We start from the raw sequence: 17,801 nt of genomic DNA, 5'->3' as shown, positions 1-17,801 counted from the left end.
TAATTATTCCAATTATGGTCTCAGCAATGCTCCTGATACTTGCATGACAATGTCAGAGAGATTGGAATCAGCAGAGGATCAGTATTTATGTACAGCTGCAGCAGCAGCGAGACTGTCAGATAACAGCCTGCTCACAAGCAGCCTTCCTTATGCAGCATGCTTCAAAACCTAAGGCTTCGGAGAGGAAAATCACTCTGGTTTTAGTGTCTTCTGTTCAGCTGCTGAAGCGCATCCTTTTATGTGCATTTTTGGATGGCTTGCTGGCTGAAGGCCTAAGCTGCTGAGCTGCTGGTAGCGAGCTTTTATCAGCTCTGAATACAGCACTTACCCTGCTGTGTGATAACAGGCAATGGGATGCACTTACGGAGCAGAGCAGTGCTTTCCTCATTCCACAATGTGCAGACATTCAGTCTCAGAGGATTCACGACAGTCATTCTGTCCCCACTCTGGAGGCTATCCATGGTATAAATTACAACTCACAGAATCAGAGCTTTTTCTCTGAAGTGGGAGCCCTCATGCATGTTTTTTGTTACTTGGCCTATTCGTTCCTTGTGTCAGAGGAGACATTTGCTCAGGAGAGATGGTGAGCTGCCATCACATTCCTTTCTTCTCATAACCTCTAGCTATGAGTGATTCCCTTTTAAATGGAGGTGCTGCTGCCACAGCACACTTCACAACAGCCTGGGGGCTAGAAATTTAATCCAACAACTGAGACACCCGAGATCAATTTTGCCTTTCTGAGGTGTGCTAATGCATTTGGACTCCTGGGAAAGCATACTCTGGGACGTACCCCACTCTGCTGATGTACAGTCAGTGCATTTTCAGGTGACCAAGGCATTCTCTTCCCTTATTTTGGGATTCTGATTGGGATTGGATGCGAGTAAGATGCCAAGTTGCTCAAACAAGGGCAGTTCTGGGCATGACCAAAATAAAACTGTAGGTACTGAGGGAAGGTTACATGAAAGGGAGGTGCCTCCTGAGTTTAAACATGTTCCTAGCTGGGTGGCATCTGGGCAGGGATTACAGTTTTGGATTTAAATGCCTGACTATCATTTCAATCCTGTGTTAGGTATATCTTTTATTATAGCTAGTCCCTGTAGGTTTCAATCAGGGTAGCTTGTAAGCGCTTGGTTGGTGCAGAAAGTAGACTGAAAGCCTTAATTCTGTCAGCTGAAGGTTAAGTTTTCCAGACACGAGCAATTTGTGTCACTCCTTTCCCAACCCTTTTCAATATCAGGTTCCTGACCAATATTGAGCTAGGCCATGAATGCTGGTTGGCGTCAACACTATTCTGTGCCATTCAGCCACTTATAGCATGTTATTAACTGTATTGTGTAGAAATAGCAATCTGAGAACTAGCCCCTCTCACAGGACTCAAGCACCCCCTTGCTGAGGCTTATATGATTTTTTGTCACTGAGATCATAGAATTACAGAATCATAAAATGGTTTGGGTTGGAAGGGACCTTAAAAACCATCACATTCCAACCCCCTGCCATGGGCAGGTTGCCACCTCCCAGCTCAGGCTGCCCACAGCCCCATCCAACCTGGCCTTGAGCACCTCCAGGGCTGGGGCACCAACAGTTTCTCTGGGCAGCTGTGCCACTGCCTCACCATCCTGAATAAAGGATTTCCTCTTAACGTCTAAACTAGGAGGTGATGAGAGACGTACGTGGAGAAGAGCCTGTTCCCCTGCTTAGATACTTAGATTGCTTCCATAGGCCTGTACAATTTTTAGAGGAAACAACATTTTTTTTTTTTTTTAATGCAGCAGAGGAAAGGACCCAAGCCAAGACAAACATTTTGCATTAATCACTGCAGAAACTCTTCTCAGGATGATTCAGAGCCGGAACCTATCGTAGCTCCTCTGGATTGCCTCTACTGAAGACATTTTCTTTTTGTTGCAATAATCTTTGGAAGATCAGTGTCACTAGGTTAAAAATAGCCTTAGTAATTCACCCCTCAGTTGTAAAACCCTGCATGAAGAAAGCACCTCAGTGCATAACTGTGTGCTCAATGGAGGTCTTCAAGAACACAGTGTACTAACAGACAACACCAGCAGTGTCCAGAATTTGTGTTCTGTTTTCACTTTTTTTGAAAAAAACATGTTTTTATCCACGTATTTTTAAAAGGGAGTTAATACAGCCTAACAGCATTAGTTTTATCTCTGCAGGTGGGGGAAAGATCACACCCTGTAAAAATAATGAGCTTACCATTCTTTGGCTTCCGTTAAATGTGAATGTGTGGTCTGAAGTCCCAGAGCTGCAGGGATGTTCTGCATTTTTCAATTGCTGTATGTCTGGGTGAGCCTTCTCAGTAGGTGGAGAAGGGCTCTCACTTACTAAGATCTCAAAGATTCTGCTAAGAATTTGTGCCAATTTTTGTGGTGGACACGTAGGGTGTGGAAAGATAGGATACAAATATCTAAGTTCTACAGATTAGAAGGATTTTAAGGAAAAGTTCTCACAGGTTAGATTTCACTGTGAGTTAAAAGAGAAAAGTCCATGAAGATAAATGGGGTTACTTCTGTCTGTTACTTGTGACCTCTATGACAAACATAACACCAAGACATTTTACATCACAGAACTGAATCTCCAGTTGTCTGTAAGGTCTACAGTAACAAAAAAACAGGTTAGAATTGGAACATCTCACACTTCATTTACTTACCCTCACAACTCTACCATAATGATGGAAAGTTTGCTTTGAGCAACAGCATTTTTCCCATTTCACAGAGGGGAAGAGGAAGCACAATTCAAAACAGATGATCTGAATCAGATGCAAATTTTCCTAGATTTGTCGTAGAGAATGAGATTAAGTTTCTGGATTCCCTCTTTTGCCTAACTCTTATCTGTACGTTGCTGTTCCAGTGCCAGCTGGTATCATTTGTCCACGTTTCAAAACAATTAGAAATGAATTTAAGGAATGGATCCTAAATCTACAAGCACAGATTAGAGCCAGCACCCATTCAGTTCCTGTTGTCCATGGATGGTATCAGTTATGGCAGAGCTTTGTCATATGTCACAACTTTCAATTCCTGAAGTCCGTGATTGCTGGAATCCAGTGCAGTCTGGGGCAGATGCACAGTAACAGAACCAGTTCATGACAAACAGAAAGGCTCAAATCAAAAGAACTAAGAAAATCATTCTCCTTTATTCTCTGTGGTAGCCAGAGCTGGATGACTTCAGTAAGCTACTGAGTGCATACATGCAGCAGGATATAACCTAAACGGCTACACTTCTCCTTAATCTCAAGGTTGGATGCACACCTGAGTTCTCTCATATCTCAGGCTTTTATAGGGCTCCTTTTAGACCAGCTCTTCTTAGACAAGTACTAATTCAAGGCACATTTTGGTTAATTAATTCATTACATGGATTTTTATTTTTTTTTTGATGTAGAAAATATCTGTAAACATCCTTGGATTTTGTAAAAGAAAAAAAATCTCAAAAGAAATCAAGCCTGGCCTGATCAATCTTTATTTTCAGCACAAATACTTCAGTTTCAACAGAAGAAAGGTAAGACCACATCAGAAGAATAAGCTGACTTCTGCAAGAACTCCATAGAAGTCTCGGTGTGTTCTAGTCAGTAGGGTCCAGTTTTCAAAAGCCATACGAATCCCTCTCTAACTGTGACAAATAGAATAGAAGTTCTTAATGTGCAAAAAAAACGCAGTGTTAGCTAGCTCCTGCAGGCCAGTGAGTAAGGAAATTCTGCAGCTCATTTGTAAATAAAGCATGCACCCTTAAAAAGAACTAAGCCTGGGGGATGCAGCCAAAATTCTGCACCAAAAGACCCGAAAAAGACAAATTCTGTCTGGGCATAATCTGACACAAAGAGATACATAATTTTTCTCTGTAAGTTAAATGCAGTGGATATTAGCAGAACAGTACTGATGCTTATTTACTTCTTTTCCCTCTCTCACATTCTGGAAGTATTTCATACTGTTCAGCATTTTAAGAGCTTTTTAAAAAGTTGAAAAACCTGAAAAAATAAAGTTGACAATTGGAAAAAGCTGATTTTTTATTATTTTATTTTATACCCTTTTTGATAAGAAATCTGTGACACCGTTTTAGAAAATAAAATTCTAAATCATACAAACATTTACAAGGGCAGGAAAAAACAGCAGCATAAACCCATTAGAAGGCTAATCTAACTTCAGTGTACCTCTGCATATGTTCTGTTACTCTGCTTTACAAGCTGTATTAAGTGCAGACAGAAAAAGGGCTTTGTTATGGGTTAGACTTCAAAGTAGCAATAAGCAGCATAGAGAGTCAAGTCAGTAGACAAGGAGTTAGACAAGGATACCAATTACATCCACTTGACTTATTTAATAGCTTGTTACTTAGTTAAAGTGCCAGCATAGCATCCAGCATTTTAAATATCTCAATGTCCACACAGATAACACATAGAAATAGGCAGGGTTGCATTTACTACTATCCATTTTTAATAAAAAACACCCACTTCTCATAAACAGGTATTTCCAGCTCTTTTGCATAGTCTTGTATTAAAAATCTTATACTCTTTTCTTTTGCACACAACTATATATATAATGGATGTCTTAGAATTTCACAGCAATGCTTAAAATCTGCATAATTTATACATTGAAATTTTAGTTTAAGTCATTTATTTGCAGTTTCTCACTCTCACTGCCTAGTAAGTTTGTTAGAATTCAAATACTATAGAAATAATGCTTCAAAGAAAGCTCACCAAGTGCCATTTACAAAGGTACAAAATATACAGCAAAGTTAACCTCTTATTAAATAAAATATACAGATTAGCTGATAGTTCAAATCAGGTAACACCTTATTTTAAGGGATAACCTTCTGGGAGCTTTTTCCCCAACACAGGAGAATTATGGAAGAGTTAACTTCTCTGTATGCTTATGCATCGTGCCCTTCTTTTTCAATGCAGATAACAATGGACTGTGTATATCAGTTAGCATAGTGAGGGCCAAAAATGATCCCTCAAGGAACTGCAGTGAAATCAGTATGAAACCCTAGAGATCATTCTCACCCACAGTATCTCAGCCTACTAATTTAAACATTTCTTGTAATAATGCCAATCGTTATCACAATGGTGGCAATTAAACCTTCAAGAGATTTTTTCTGTAATCCAGCAATCAACGTACCATTAAAATAAAGTGTTGCCAACATACTCCACATTTATTCTGCTGTTAAAATAGTAAGATATAAAAACTGCCTACTTAGTCTTAAATTCATTCCCTGAAAATAAATGAGTTTTAGAATAATAGCATGTTCCCACTTAACCAGCCATTATCATCTTAGCAGGTTGGAATGAATGGTAAGTGCTTGCATGTTACATTAGAAAGAGGTATAACACCATCTACAATTACAGCAGTGTTGCAACCCTGACAGTTACTCTTGATCCAGACGTATATTAACCATGGCAAAGCATCGGCCTACGCTATGAAAGAATGGTGCAACGAAAACATCTGTCAGGCTCTTCCAAATGGTTTGCACTGAAGGCAAGACCATGAGACAGGTTCTCACAAAAGGCACCACAATCCTGTAAAAGAGCAAATGGAAGATCTGTGAGATTACTGCTGCCACAGCACAGGGAATTGAGAGAAGAAAAGTGCTTGCTTATGGAAAAGGAGGGGATCTTGCACTCATTCTCCATTGATTTTGTTCACTGACAGCCTCACTCTTACACATGCATAAGCACCATAACATACATGCTCCTCTGTCTCGGCTCACTTGTGCACAACAGCTTGCCAGTCCTCATCATGTTTCTGCTTCTTCCCAACTGGCAACACTGAGGTAACTTTTGGCCACGCCTGCAATAGGGATGAACGTTTTCCTATTCTCTCCTGCTGCTGGAGGTGATGCTGCAACTTGTGGTTAAAGATAGGTCCTTGAAGGAGTCGAGTGTGGGGCTTGACAGAAACCATGCACTTCCCAGTTTGATCACCTGGGAACAGAGTTCTTTAAGATCCTCTCAGGGCATTCTTGTGTCCCTCGCTCTGATGTCTCTTCAGGTTCTTCTTTTCTGTCTCTCTTCTACACACACACACACACACACAGACACCTTGCCATTCATACTTCATTCCTGCCAGTGTTAAAGACCAATGTTAAAGTTGTTACTATAACGCAGAAACAGTAGAGCAATACTGAAACACATTTAATTGCTGCTGTACAGACAGGCTAGACTTCTGATACATGGCATCTTGTTGATACTGTGAAGCTTTTCACTTAAGGGTGAGTAACAAAAAAGCAGAACAAGGTCAAAACTCTTGTTGTGGGAAAAGATCCTTTTATCTCCTTGCGTACTTGAAAGAATTGTGCTTTCACTCTGCCAAGCACAGAAATCATCCGTGTATGCTCTCCTTATGTCCTGACTGCAAAGCAATGTCATTAATGGTGGCTTAAGCTAAGCTCACTGACAGCAGAGAGAAGCCAGGCGTGCACATACAGCTCGTGCACCAGGGCTGCCACACGCAAGATCAATGACCACACAGCATCAGTTACTCTCTTTTTTTCATCACTTCCTGGCCCAAACCCCTGGCCACTTCACTAAGCTGTGTGTTCTTACTTGGGTGCAAACACATTACATGTACACGTAACATATGTCATACTGAAGTCACACTAGAACAAGGTTTTCAAAGATCTCTGCACCATGTGTAATGCATTCATTTCCTACACGAGGCAGAAGAAGCTATACATCCATTTGATAATGAGCTGCTCCAGTTTGCTGTTGAATTCAAGATTTAAGATCCCAGCCTCCCTTCCACAGAATTCAGTTGCAGAACTCTCACTGACTTTGGTTGGAAGTAATATGCAAAACATTTGTCACATGTTTGAAAAATACCTAAGTAAATACTGTGTATTTCCAGTGAGTACTACTCAGAATAACAGTGTAGAAAACAAACAAACAAACAACTGTTGGATTAAAAACATTAAAGCTTTGATACCTGAAGAGTAAGAATAAAATAATTATTTTCAATGTAGATCTGGATTCTTGCTTCAATCGTACAGTGCAAGCTGTATGCTACCATGTTTGTGCTCCAAGCTAAACCAGATGGATTTAAACAAGAATAGCTTTTCTAAAACCTTCTCTTTCTTTGTCTCTGCTGAAATAGCTAGTAAAACAGCACATAGAACTGAGAGCCACTGGAACATGGCATCTGTAGTATTAAACTGAACTCTGAAAACAGCATGTTTATTGATCACTTATAGTATCACTGTATATAGATGGTTTATAGAAAATAAAATAAGGGCTTCACGATAAAGTTGATGAACATCAATAATGCAAAGGGGAAAAACTTCTCCAACCAACACAGGGAAAACACCAGCAATAGCTACTCACCTTGCTTTGACTTCACCCATTTTTCATTGCACTCAGTTTATAAACTGCTACTACTGCTCCTCTGCTGCCACCTAAATTTAATTGGGCCTGCTTTTTTTTCTTTCTTTCTTCCTTTCTTTTTTTTCCCCCCAATCTAATTCATCTGCAGGGAAGCAGAAAGGCCTATGTTTCTACTGAAAGCCTACATTTCTATTGGATCATCCATAAATAGGACCACACAAACTACAACCTAAACAAATACCACATTATGCAAAGCCTTCACAGCAAGTTGCAGTGAATCACCAGGAGTTCATTAAGGAAGGCTGGGAAAACAGCCATCATTCTACATGCAGCTGCTATAGACATCATCCACAACTCAACATCTTTCAATAATGTTATATTCAATAAATATATAAATGTTTTCATAATGTTTTTAAATCTTTTAACACATTATCCATATTTAGGCTATACTGCATACAAAAAAAAAAGCAGAATGCAAGCAGCTTTCAATTCTAAAATAAAAGTCAGTCTCAGTTTTTCCTTATTTTTAGAATCTACATATCTACATATCTACATATCTACATATCAACATTTACTGCAATTTTGGAGCTACTCTTATTAGAGTGGTAGAGCACTGGGAAATAAAATAAAGCTTTTCTGAATTTGATATCTAAGCTGAAACACAATCAGAGCATTTCAACTACTCATATGACCTGTCTTTGAATCATACTGTACGTATATGTCATAAAATATCCATGTTTTTACAAAGTAAAACGATTCACCTCTTTTGGGAGCTGCTGACCTGAAAAGAGCAGACTGCCCTCTTTGTTCTAACCTACTCTTTTTTCTTCTCTTTTTGTTCAAGATATGACTTCTACTATTTTATACAGATCATCCTAACACATTTGTTCACATTACTTTTTTCCTGCTGATCCCTAATGGAACGTTGTTAAGAACCAAGCAAAACACAACTTAATGCAATACAACTTAACACAACTTAATTCTTACTCATAAGGGTAAGAATTTTCTGGGGAGGTAATTCAACTTTTCATGGAGCTGGACAATGCACTTGCAGCAATCATTCACTGCTAATCCAGATTCCTGCTTTACAGTTAAGAATCACATCTCCTGAGAAGTTTTTCAAAATGGAATCTCAGACAAATCTTAATGACATTTTTCAAATACTAAATCATCCAGTAATTAAACTGCCCAGTTCCAGGCTTGTGTGTGCACTACATCATGATTTTGTCTTGTGTAGCACTACAGTATAAGCAAATATAGACTGCTAAATATGAGCTAGCAGTTTCAGAGCTTCTTTCAAAGCCCCACTAACTGTTGGGCTATTGGGAATATGACAGCAAACAGCCATGCAAATGGAGTTGCAGAAAAAGAGTTTAGATGATGCACATTCAAATCTGCTCTGTTGATGCACATTCAAAACTGCCCTGGCTTTGCCTGTGAATGGAAGCTCATGCAAAGAGGAGCTTTCAGTATCTGCTACTCAAGCTGATGACGAGAGCACAAACAAAGCTGGACAACTCCTTGTGTTTTAGAGCTCATCTCCAACCTAAAGTTACAGATTTTCAAATGATGCATCAATTCTCAGAATAAATATATAATGAGACATTTTACAGATGAGCCTATAAAAACGTGTATGTAAAATTCAAAAGGCTGCCAACACGTGACTTGGAACAAGAATTCATCTCTGGATTGACCACAGAGATCATGATTTTGCATGGGCTGCCTGGAAAACCAGCAGTGTTCTGCTCATATTAAAAAATCAATAGTCTTAACAGCTTCAGTCTAGGGACATGTTTAAAAGGCTGTTTGGATATTCACGGAGCGTTGTTAAAGTTGGTCAGACAACCTCTGAGTGTATCAGCTGCAATACGATCATCACTAGGAGAGAAGCCGTGTGGAGAAGTGGCCTTCCGTGAAGTAGCTTGTATGTAGGTCATGCTAGCTACTGCAGCTTCAGGATCTTTTGCCAGGCAGTGTAAATCTGGATTTTAGCTCAAGCAATATGCAAACAGAACCAAAGTATGTTCATTTTTAATAGGTCGCAATGAAAACTGGAGTTTTCTTTTTGCTTTCCACAGGTCTCATGTGTTCACTTCACTTTTCAGTGCTCTTTTTTCTGATGAAAGACAACATTTACTATCAGACACAATGGTTGCAAGCCATGAAGCATCCTTGGTGCATGACTTCAATGGATTTTTAGCATGTTGACCAAACTGCAAAGTGTGTGAGACAATCAACAGAGTTTTGATCCCTGGACTTCCAAGTGTCGTTCAAACAGCTTCTAATTTATTCTTAGGAAAGGCTCCCCTGCAACTGATCAATGTCAACATCTCAGTGGCTTGGATGCTGCAAATGAGGCACAGAGATTCTGATAAGCCCTCCTGTAGACAGCCGTGTGGGAGGGAACGCCCAGAGCTTTCCCATGACGTTTAAACAGCTGAAGACAGAATTATAATGGAATTCCCATCCTTGCAACCACAAAACAAGGAGCTGATAATTTTACAAACCCAACAGGCTTGCAGGGACCAATGTTTCGGGTCCCTTTAATGCCTCTGGTATCAGTTGCTCCTGCACTATCCTCCCAAACGCAGAGACTTTGAATTCCTTAATCCCAAGACATCTGGAACACTGGGAGTTGCAGAAATAAATTAGCATAACCTCAGTGTGTTCAAACGTTGTGTTGGAACAAATCCAGGCTGTTTGTAGGATGACCAGACTGTACTGTGCTACCAAGTGTAGCACTGGATAGGATCCAAGGGGATGCAGACAGCACACCTGAGCTATGTGACTCTCTCACACCCATCCAGGTGCAAGACCAAAATGAAAGATCAACTCCATACTGACAGTGAACTTAGGCACAGAAAATCAGTTGCTGCGGAGACAAGTGTGTTTGTAGAAACTCAAGGGAAACTTTTCAAAATCAAGTGCCACATTCACTCAGTTCTATTTCAGATGTACTGGGAACCACAGTTCCCGACAGAGTCACTGGGGACTACTTGCACAAATAGAAATTGACCTCTGAGTCCTGTTCAGTGGAACTCGTGTCCACATATCCAGCCTATGAAATTCAGATATAAGACCATTCTGCAGCGTTAAATGTTATCATTCTGAACAAACTGAGCATCAATGGACTCTCCCACAGACATTGCACTATAGGAAATCCATTTGTCCACCATATCCTTTTGCAGTTCTGGTGCAGTACAGCACAGTGACCACTGGCTGATATGAAAGTCTAGGCCCACTATAAAATGTCCATAATAATTTGAGGCCCAGCAAAGTGGCAGCTCTAAATTGTATTGCAGTTGCCCTACTGCAGAGTCCAAAATTTAAGTTAGTCAGGTTTTGAAGCAGCCCATAACAATGCCATCTATCCAAATTCCCACTCTCCTTCTGAAAATTGAAATCTGCAATAAAACGATCGCAATCAGAGGTTCAAACAACCAATGCACTTATTCTGAGTTTGTTTCCCAGTTTCTGAATAGCATTTTGTCTTACTGACTTCTTCATGATATCAATATTAGTCAAGGCAAATGAGGCATAGATCAGAACTTACGTATAAGGAAAAACAACAATCCTGGTTTGCAAGAAAGACATTAATGATACATGCATTCATGCTTTCTTCTGCAACCTGACGGACTCTCCTTCCTCGACACCATTCTTTTCCCTGCCTCTCTTCCACCTCCACAATCAACTGCTTCTGTGGGCTCGCAATATTTCACCAGCAGTTTCTGAATAAAGTACACCAGCTTTGCTGATTTGGAGAGCTGCTGTATTTGTCTGTGAATCATGGCCATGGCTTTCCTGAGCTCAGGAGGGGTTCTCTGCACTGTACCTGCAGATGGCCGTGCACCTGCTGCGAGGCAGTGACAGCTGACTTTGTGACAGTAGCAAAGAAAGACTGAGCTGAGCCCCCCTTCTTCACTCAGCGAGCAAAATAGTCTGGTGTAAGAAATACTCCCGCACGGGCCTTTCAATTGAAGTACACGCGTTTTAACAATGTCTGTACTCTGGTTTACAAAAGCAAGCGATCAATAGCCAGGCGAGGCGCCCCACAAACGGTAACAGGAGCTCGCTCAGACGGGAAAGCTGCTAAGATCAGAGCATGGAGTTGAATCGCGGTCAGAGCGTCGTTCTAATTCCTCTCCCATTAGCAGCCCAGCAGGCAGAGCCGCCCGCAGGCCCTGACGGCGCCGGAGGCCGTCGGGGCACAGAGGCGGCACGGGAGAGCCCCGGCCCGCCGCCCCGCGCCGCTCACGCACTCACCAGATGTGCAGGCAGCTGAGCACCGCGAAGACGATCCCCAACACCAGGGCCAGCGGGACGGCGAGCAGCAGGCTCAGCAGCTTGTAGAGCGCGTACTTGCTGAGCTCGAACAGCGCGTGGCTGCAGATCCACACCTTGTCGAAGGAGTGGGTGAGCTCGGGCTCGGCGATCACGTCCTCGAAGCCCAGCTGGAAAAGCGAACAGCCCCGACGGCCGTCAGCCGCCGCCGCCCGGCCCCGACCCCGCCGCCCCCGCCGCCCCCGCCTCCCCGCCCGGCACCTGGAGGTGGGCGTTCAGCCCGCGGGGGTCCCGCTCCAGCGCGTCCTCCGCGCACTTCTCCGCTTCGGACGGCTCGGGGCCGCCCGGCGGGAAGTTGTCGTCGTCCATGAAGATGCGGGTGTCCGCTTTCTCCGTCTCCAGCCCCATGGCGCTGCCCGGCTCCCGCCCTGCCCCGTCCGCCGCCCCCGGCACCGCGGCCCCGCCGGGCTGGGGCGGAGCGGCGCGGGGAGGCCCGGCCACGCCCCGCAGGGCCGCGCCGAGGCCTGCGCTGGGACCTGCGCCCGGCGTCCGGAGAGACGGCGGCCCCGAGGCGGGTCCGACGCGGGGCGGGGGGCGCGACGCGTGCCGGCCTTCCGTCTGGGCTCGGTGCTGTGCGGTGCCTCGCAGCGCGCTGCGGGCTCACGCGAGCCTGGGCTGAGCGGCAGCGGGCGGGTGTGGAACGGAACGACGCAGAGCGGGCAGAGCCGTGAGCCGTGTCCGCTGCCCGCAGCCAGCCCCAGCGGGAATGGGGGAGCGGCAGCACTTCACGGCTCCCGTGCCCAGCGTGCATCTGTAACTCGTCTTACACTCGGTATTCCGCAAACCGCCTGTGTCTCCCACATTGAAATCATGCATCCATCATTACAAGCCGTTGTTGTGTCCGTCACCTCGCACCATTTACGTACAGTCCTGTAAGGACTGCTGAGGCACTGACAGTGCTGAGCTCGGGTGCAATCAGGAGCGTGTTCCTCAGTAGCCACAATCTCTCTTGGGAGCAGAAGTGACAGTGCTAATCAATGATCAAGACTTCTTGAATTAAAACAAATCCAGCACCAGTAATTTTCTTTAATACTCACCACTGCATTAAATTAAGAACAGCCTTAGGCTGAGAGGAGCGCACAGGAAAGTGATACAAAAATAACTGCAAGGTTTGGGTAGGAAATCACCAAACACAATGCTCTGGATCGCGCTGCATTGTTCTTGACCGGATACCTTCCACAGAAATGCTTCACAACTCTGCGTAACTCCTGTTGATGCTTTTTTTCTCCCCTGCTGATGAGTTTGGAGATTGTGGTGTCACATAAATGGTTTTTATCCAGCAGTCTGGCTGTGGCTCATGAGCTCTAAAGGCTCGCAAGCAGGACTTTACAATTGGTTTAAATACAAGCAGAGAAACTGAGTGATGACTCAGGATATACTTTTGAGCTCTGTTTCTACCTCTCAGTTCCTCTTTTTTTTTTTTTTTTTTTTTTTTTTTTTCAGTGAGTGGGAGGAACAAAAAGGCCAGCTGACAGCTTGAAGTTCAGACACCCTTCAGGATCCTTTTGCCCAGCAATTGTTTTTTTAACTTCTGGGTATGGGAGCTGCCTTTCTAGCCTTACTGCAACCTGAGGGCAGTCAGTGGGCTTCTGGTGGCTGCTTGTGTTGGATACAGAAATTTGGGTTTGGTGCTGCTGAAAAGCAAGGTAGGGCAACCAGCATAGGGTCCCAAGCTATCCCTTTGGCTACTGAGGTCAGACTGTTCTCTTTTATGTCAACAACTTCTGCCTTCTTCCTTACTAGACAAATAGATTGGTGTGCATGTGCTGCTCCTGAACACACCTGCCCTGTTCCCAGCCACTCCTGTGTTTCACTCCACCAACCTGCTGGAGCAGTGAGCCTGTAGCTCCACATGCTCAGATCCAGGTTTGCTAAAAGGTCAGCAGTAGTTCTTGCAAGATGACCCAAATCACACATTGTCACGTTGTCACACTCCACACACGGCCTTGGAGTATCAGCCACCTTTACAACAACAAGAATTGCACTTTTTTGCTAGTGTCCATCTGGTTTTGAGATCTGTTAGTGTAATAGCTGAGAAATGATGTCTGTCATGAGAGCACTATGGAAAATGAAGATTTTTCCTTTATAATCTTGGAGGATTGAAGGATTCAAAATAAAGCGGTGATGCAATTGCTCCTGAAAGAATAATATTTTTCAGGAAAAACCTGTTTGAAAGCAATAAATGTTGAAGGCTGTAAAGATCTTGGGATATTGTTTTATGTGAACCTTTTAAAATATGCTGTTTTCAATAATTGGCAGGATTTTTTTGGATATGATTTGTACATGAATTGTCAAATGGGGTTGATGGTAAAACCCAAGCAATGCCAAACTGTGATCCGTGACTTCTCTGGCAAACGCACAGAAAGCAGCAAGGCATGTGCAATGCTCAGGAAAGGAGATTTTTCCCAGCTCTCCCCCCTGGTCTGTTTGCTGTCCTCAGGGCTGCCAGTCTCAGCTTTCTGCCAGCGTGGCTGGGGAATACAGCTGGAAGTACTAACGTAAGGAATAGAGAGCAATGACTGCAAACGGGGGAAATTGGTCTCTGAATATCTTCTCCAGTCTTATATAATGACACCCTCAAGACAGATTGTTTTTTTCTCTCCAATCTTTGTGTAGATTGACCCATGTGTAGTTCTTTAAGATACTGTCATATATTGAGGAAATAAAATTTACCTCCATTTTCTAAGCATTCCACATTTTGCTGCTCTATTTTTTTAACAGGAAGGAGAGAGGTAAAATTATTCTTTCTTACAGCTTCTTTGTATTAGAATACTAAGATCTTATTGCAGTATAGAGTGGACAAGCACTGAATAGTAGTCTCTCAAGGAGCTTTTTAATCAGAAACATGGGCCCAAAGGTGTCTGATAAATGCAGACATACAGATGGGGCAACCTGGGAAACAAGCAAGGATGTGTCAGGAACAGTAGTTTTATTACCATGCACTTATACATGTTGTTGAAAAGGGAGTTCTAAAAACTGTTTTGGAGGAAGGTTATGAAGAAGCACTGTGAATGTTCATGGCAATTCCACTAAGGCAGTGAAGTGCACCAGAAGGAGAAATGTCTCAGCTCAGACACAGCTTTTTGGAAGAAGAAAGTTCTCATCCAAAAAGTTTACATATTTGTCAGTGGCAAAGAATGGGTTAAGTTGGTTACATTTAGCCTCTAACCAGTGTGTAATTTCATTGCAAAATGTCAAGTCAGTTCAACCTTTGTTTTATAAGGATGTTCCTGTTTAAACTTTGAGCATGACTTTGATTATTGTAGTGTTTTATATACAAATATAGACTATCTTTCCTGAACATGGCAAGGATGTCAGTTATATGGCTTTTGGCAAAAGCTTACGCAGTTATACTTTGCATTTCAGAAAGTTCTCCAGTCTTTACAAGAAGACCCTGAATAATGTCCAGTTGGGTCTTATCTAGTCTGTTCTGCTTGTCTGATTGAGTTCAGTTCTCAGACTGTTTTCTGCCTCTTTCCCTTTTCTTTCCCCTTTTAAAAGTATGCATTTCTTTCCTCATCTGAAATGATTGTGTCATGCTTATTGTATCAATAGCACTTTACATTTTCAAAGATAAAGGACAAGAAATTATGTTAGTTTCTTCAGTAATCTCATTGGACTTTCAACTGAAGAGTGCTTTGAGTAAGTTTTTTTTCTTTTCAAAGTCAGTATTGAAAATCTTCAAAACTTTTAAGTAGCTATGAGAGGAGTATCTTCACATCTTTGTGACATATTTGAGGAATTTTTGCTACTACTGCTTCACAGATGGGCTGATGGGACACAAAATGTGGTTTGGGTTCTGAGTATTTGGGGAATATTGCAAGTTAGGTGTGAGCAAAATGGCTGCTGAATGCAAGGAAAGAGTGGGAGGGAGAGGAAGCTGAACAGCTGTGATTTCAAGAAATGAACAAGGCAGTAGGAATGGGGAGGGTGCAGCCATTTTTCAGCCCCTTTTTCCAAGGTTTCTTCTGAGAAATGTGTGCCTGGGTCTAAATCCATATGAAGGAAGCAGGCACAATGAAGAAATTTGTGTAGCATTCAGGAATGTGCAAGATGAGTTAAAATGGTGGCTCAGAGTTTAAAGGTATGGATTAGAATTTATTATATATATTTTTTAAATTTCGGAGAAGATAGATTTCATATTCAGATTTGATACATATGGAGAGGTTCAAGCTGAAAACTTCATCACATTGTCTTGATTTAGCTATTTCTGCAGATATGTATGTATGTGTATGTATACATATATATATATATATACACACTATATTTTGAAATATATGCATAAGAAAAACTGGTGGAAGACTTTTACTGAAAGTGGTTGTGTTATATATATGGTAGTTTGCCACCAATGAACCAATAACTCTTGACTTGTTGCAAGGAAAAGGACAAGTGGGTCCTGGCCTTGTGTAGACACTCTCTTGTTCACAGTTCTTTCCTTGTAGTTTTTTTTTTCCCATGGAGTGCAAATTTTGCTGCCTTCAGTGATCAATCAATGTAAACAAATGGAAGCCACAGCTAAACATTTGTATTTATTTTGCCAAGTTCTATCCCACTCTGCTGAATTTAAGCCAAAAGCTTCTATGAAGACAGTTTGTGTATGTGTCAGGGTGAAAGCTGCTTACAGAATCCGAGTAGAGATGATGTGATAAATGTGTTCAGGTCAAAAACTGGTTGCAGAAATCATTTTAGGATTTTCTGGATATCTTTCAGCCAAGCCAGGCTAGAAAGAATAAAGATATTTATAATAACTTTCAGCATAGCCTCTGATGTCTACCATGAGAAGGGAAGAAAGCAAGTGCTCCCATGAGGGCTCCTGAGTTTTGCTGATTTACCAGTTAATGCCCAAATTAGCTCTGGAGCGGAGGTGAGAGAGTTTGTTGCTTTATGGCAACAGGGGAAATTCAGTTTTGTGGGGAGATGGAAAGCATGGGGAATAGCAGATTTCATTTCTCCAATCAGCAGAACTCTTGAGATGCCTTCTGTGTGTTTTCATAATTCATGTTTTCTTTTTTCTTTTAATTATCATCATTATTATAACTTTTGCTTCTCCCTGCACTTTATAGGTATCAGCAGAGCTATTACTAATGTGTTGGAGCATGCTGCAAGGTAAAACTCAGTGGCCTCCAGATGTAAATGCTGAAAAAAATGGCAATTTAGTGAGAGAGGTCCCAGCCTGGACCCTGGAGCTGAATGACGTGTGATACATACTTCAAGATTTACAGAATTACAGGGATTGTTACAGTATGTTTTTCCTGCGTGCTGGAGTATGTTGAAGCTTACATATTGGGTGTTAAGAAGGTATTTAAGACAGGTTTGTGCTAAGTGGGCCAGCTGCACATTGTAAAAAGTTGGGACAGGAATGTGAGTTATAGAAAGCTCTGACTGGCAGCTCATGGTGTCTGTTTGGTGCTCCGAGGTTGCAACAGAAAAACTTCTCATTCAGCCTTACAGCACGGTCTCCAAACAGCCACTGCTGTGGCGGCTTGCTGAAGTATAGTAACCCCTAAAGTTTGATAGAGCATGAAACCAGAACTGAATGCTGATCAAACCTCAGAGCTTGCTCTGAAGGCCTGCTAAGTTCAAAAAGGAAAAGGGCTATGGTGGAAGAGACATGTAAACAGTCCTGATGATGGTGTGACTTGTGGGAAGGAGCAGACAGGGATTTCTGTTTGAGCAGCCAACAGTTCAGCCACGGATTCTGATGGAAAGTCAGAAGGAGCAGCTGTTTGGCCATCGTCTGTTGGAAACATTCGAGGTTTAGCTTTCTGTGATGCAGAGTCCTGCTCTTTAGCTTGGGTTGCTCTGCATTTGCCGAAGATTACTAAATGCTCTGTATTAATGAGGGCTCTCTTAATGGTTATTTTATGCTTCCATCAATGGACCATTGCTTCGCAGGGTGCTAATATCTTGATGATGACTGGGAATTGCTGAGCGGTGTGCAGTCGTTGATGGAGAGTTTAAAGAAAATGAAAAACAAACCCTTGGAGCTCTTCAATATCTGCCACAAGCTTAGGGGCTTTGGAATTCTTTTTTTGTTGTTGTTTCAAATCTTAGTAATTTTTTCTGAAGGTGTAGATTCCTATCTATTCAGCAGACAGATTGCACACATCCAGAGCAGTTTATGAAAGCTATCCTGCTG

At 42.3% G+C, this 17,801-nt stretch overlaps 1 protein-coding gene across 1 annotated transcript; it reads right to left on the bottom strand.

The window, feature by feature from the left end:
- Positions 1-4,008: 4,008 nt before the first annotated feature.
- On the bottom strand, positions 4,009-12,041 carry CAV2 (caveolin 2). Its single transcript, XM_052668475.1, has 3 exons — positions 11,864-12,041; positions 11,585-11,772; positions 4,009-5,521 (listed from the first exon to the last, which is right to left on the bottom strand). The coding sequence occupies exons 1-3, from the start codon at positions 12,008-12,010 to the stop codon at positions 5,371-5,373; spliced, it is 486 nt and encodes a 161-aa protein (XP_052524435.1). The 5' UTR covers positions 12,011-12,041; the 3' UTR covers positions 4,009-5,370.
- Positions 12,042-17,801: the final 5,760 nt, after the last annotated feature.

Source organism: Tympanuchus pallidicinctus, unplaced genomic scaffold (genome assembly GCF_026119805.1).
Source record: "Tympanuchus pallidicinctus isolate F22 unplaced genomic scaffold, pur_lepc_1.0 scaffold8, whole genome shotgun sequence".
NCBI lineage: Eukaryota > Metazoa > Chordata > Aves > Galliformes > Phasianidae > Tympanuchus > Tympanuchus pallidicinctus.
Note: the sequence above shows the minus strand (reverse complement) of the source record. Positions and strands in the feature narration are given on the sequence as shown.

What these genes read in the sequence shown, in the direction of transcription:
- CAV2 (XM_052668475.1), bottom strand. Translation starts at nt 12,010, where the DNA reads ATGGGGCTGGAGACGGAGAAAGCGGACACCCGCATCTTCATGGACGAC. An exon ending in GGCTGAACGCCCACCTCCAG is followed by an intron (nt 11,773 to 11,863) that starts GTGCCGGGCGGG and finishes TCGCTTTTCCAG; the next exon opens with CTGGGCTTCGAGGACGTGAT. An exon ending in CTCAGCTGCCTGCACATCTG is followed by an intron (nt 5,522 to 11,584) that starts GTGAGTGCGTGA and finishes GCTCTTTTACAG; the next exon opens with GATTGTGGTGCCTTTTGTGA.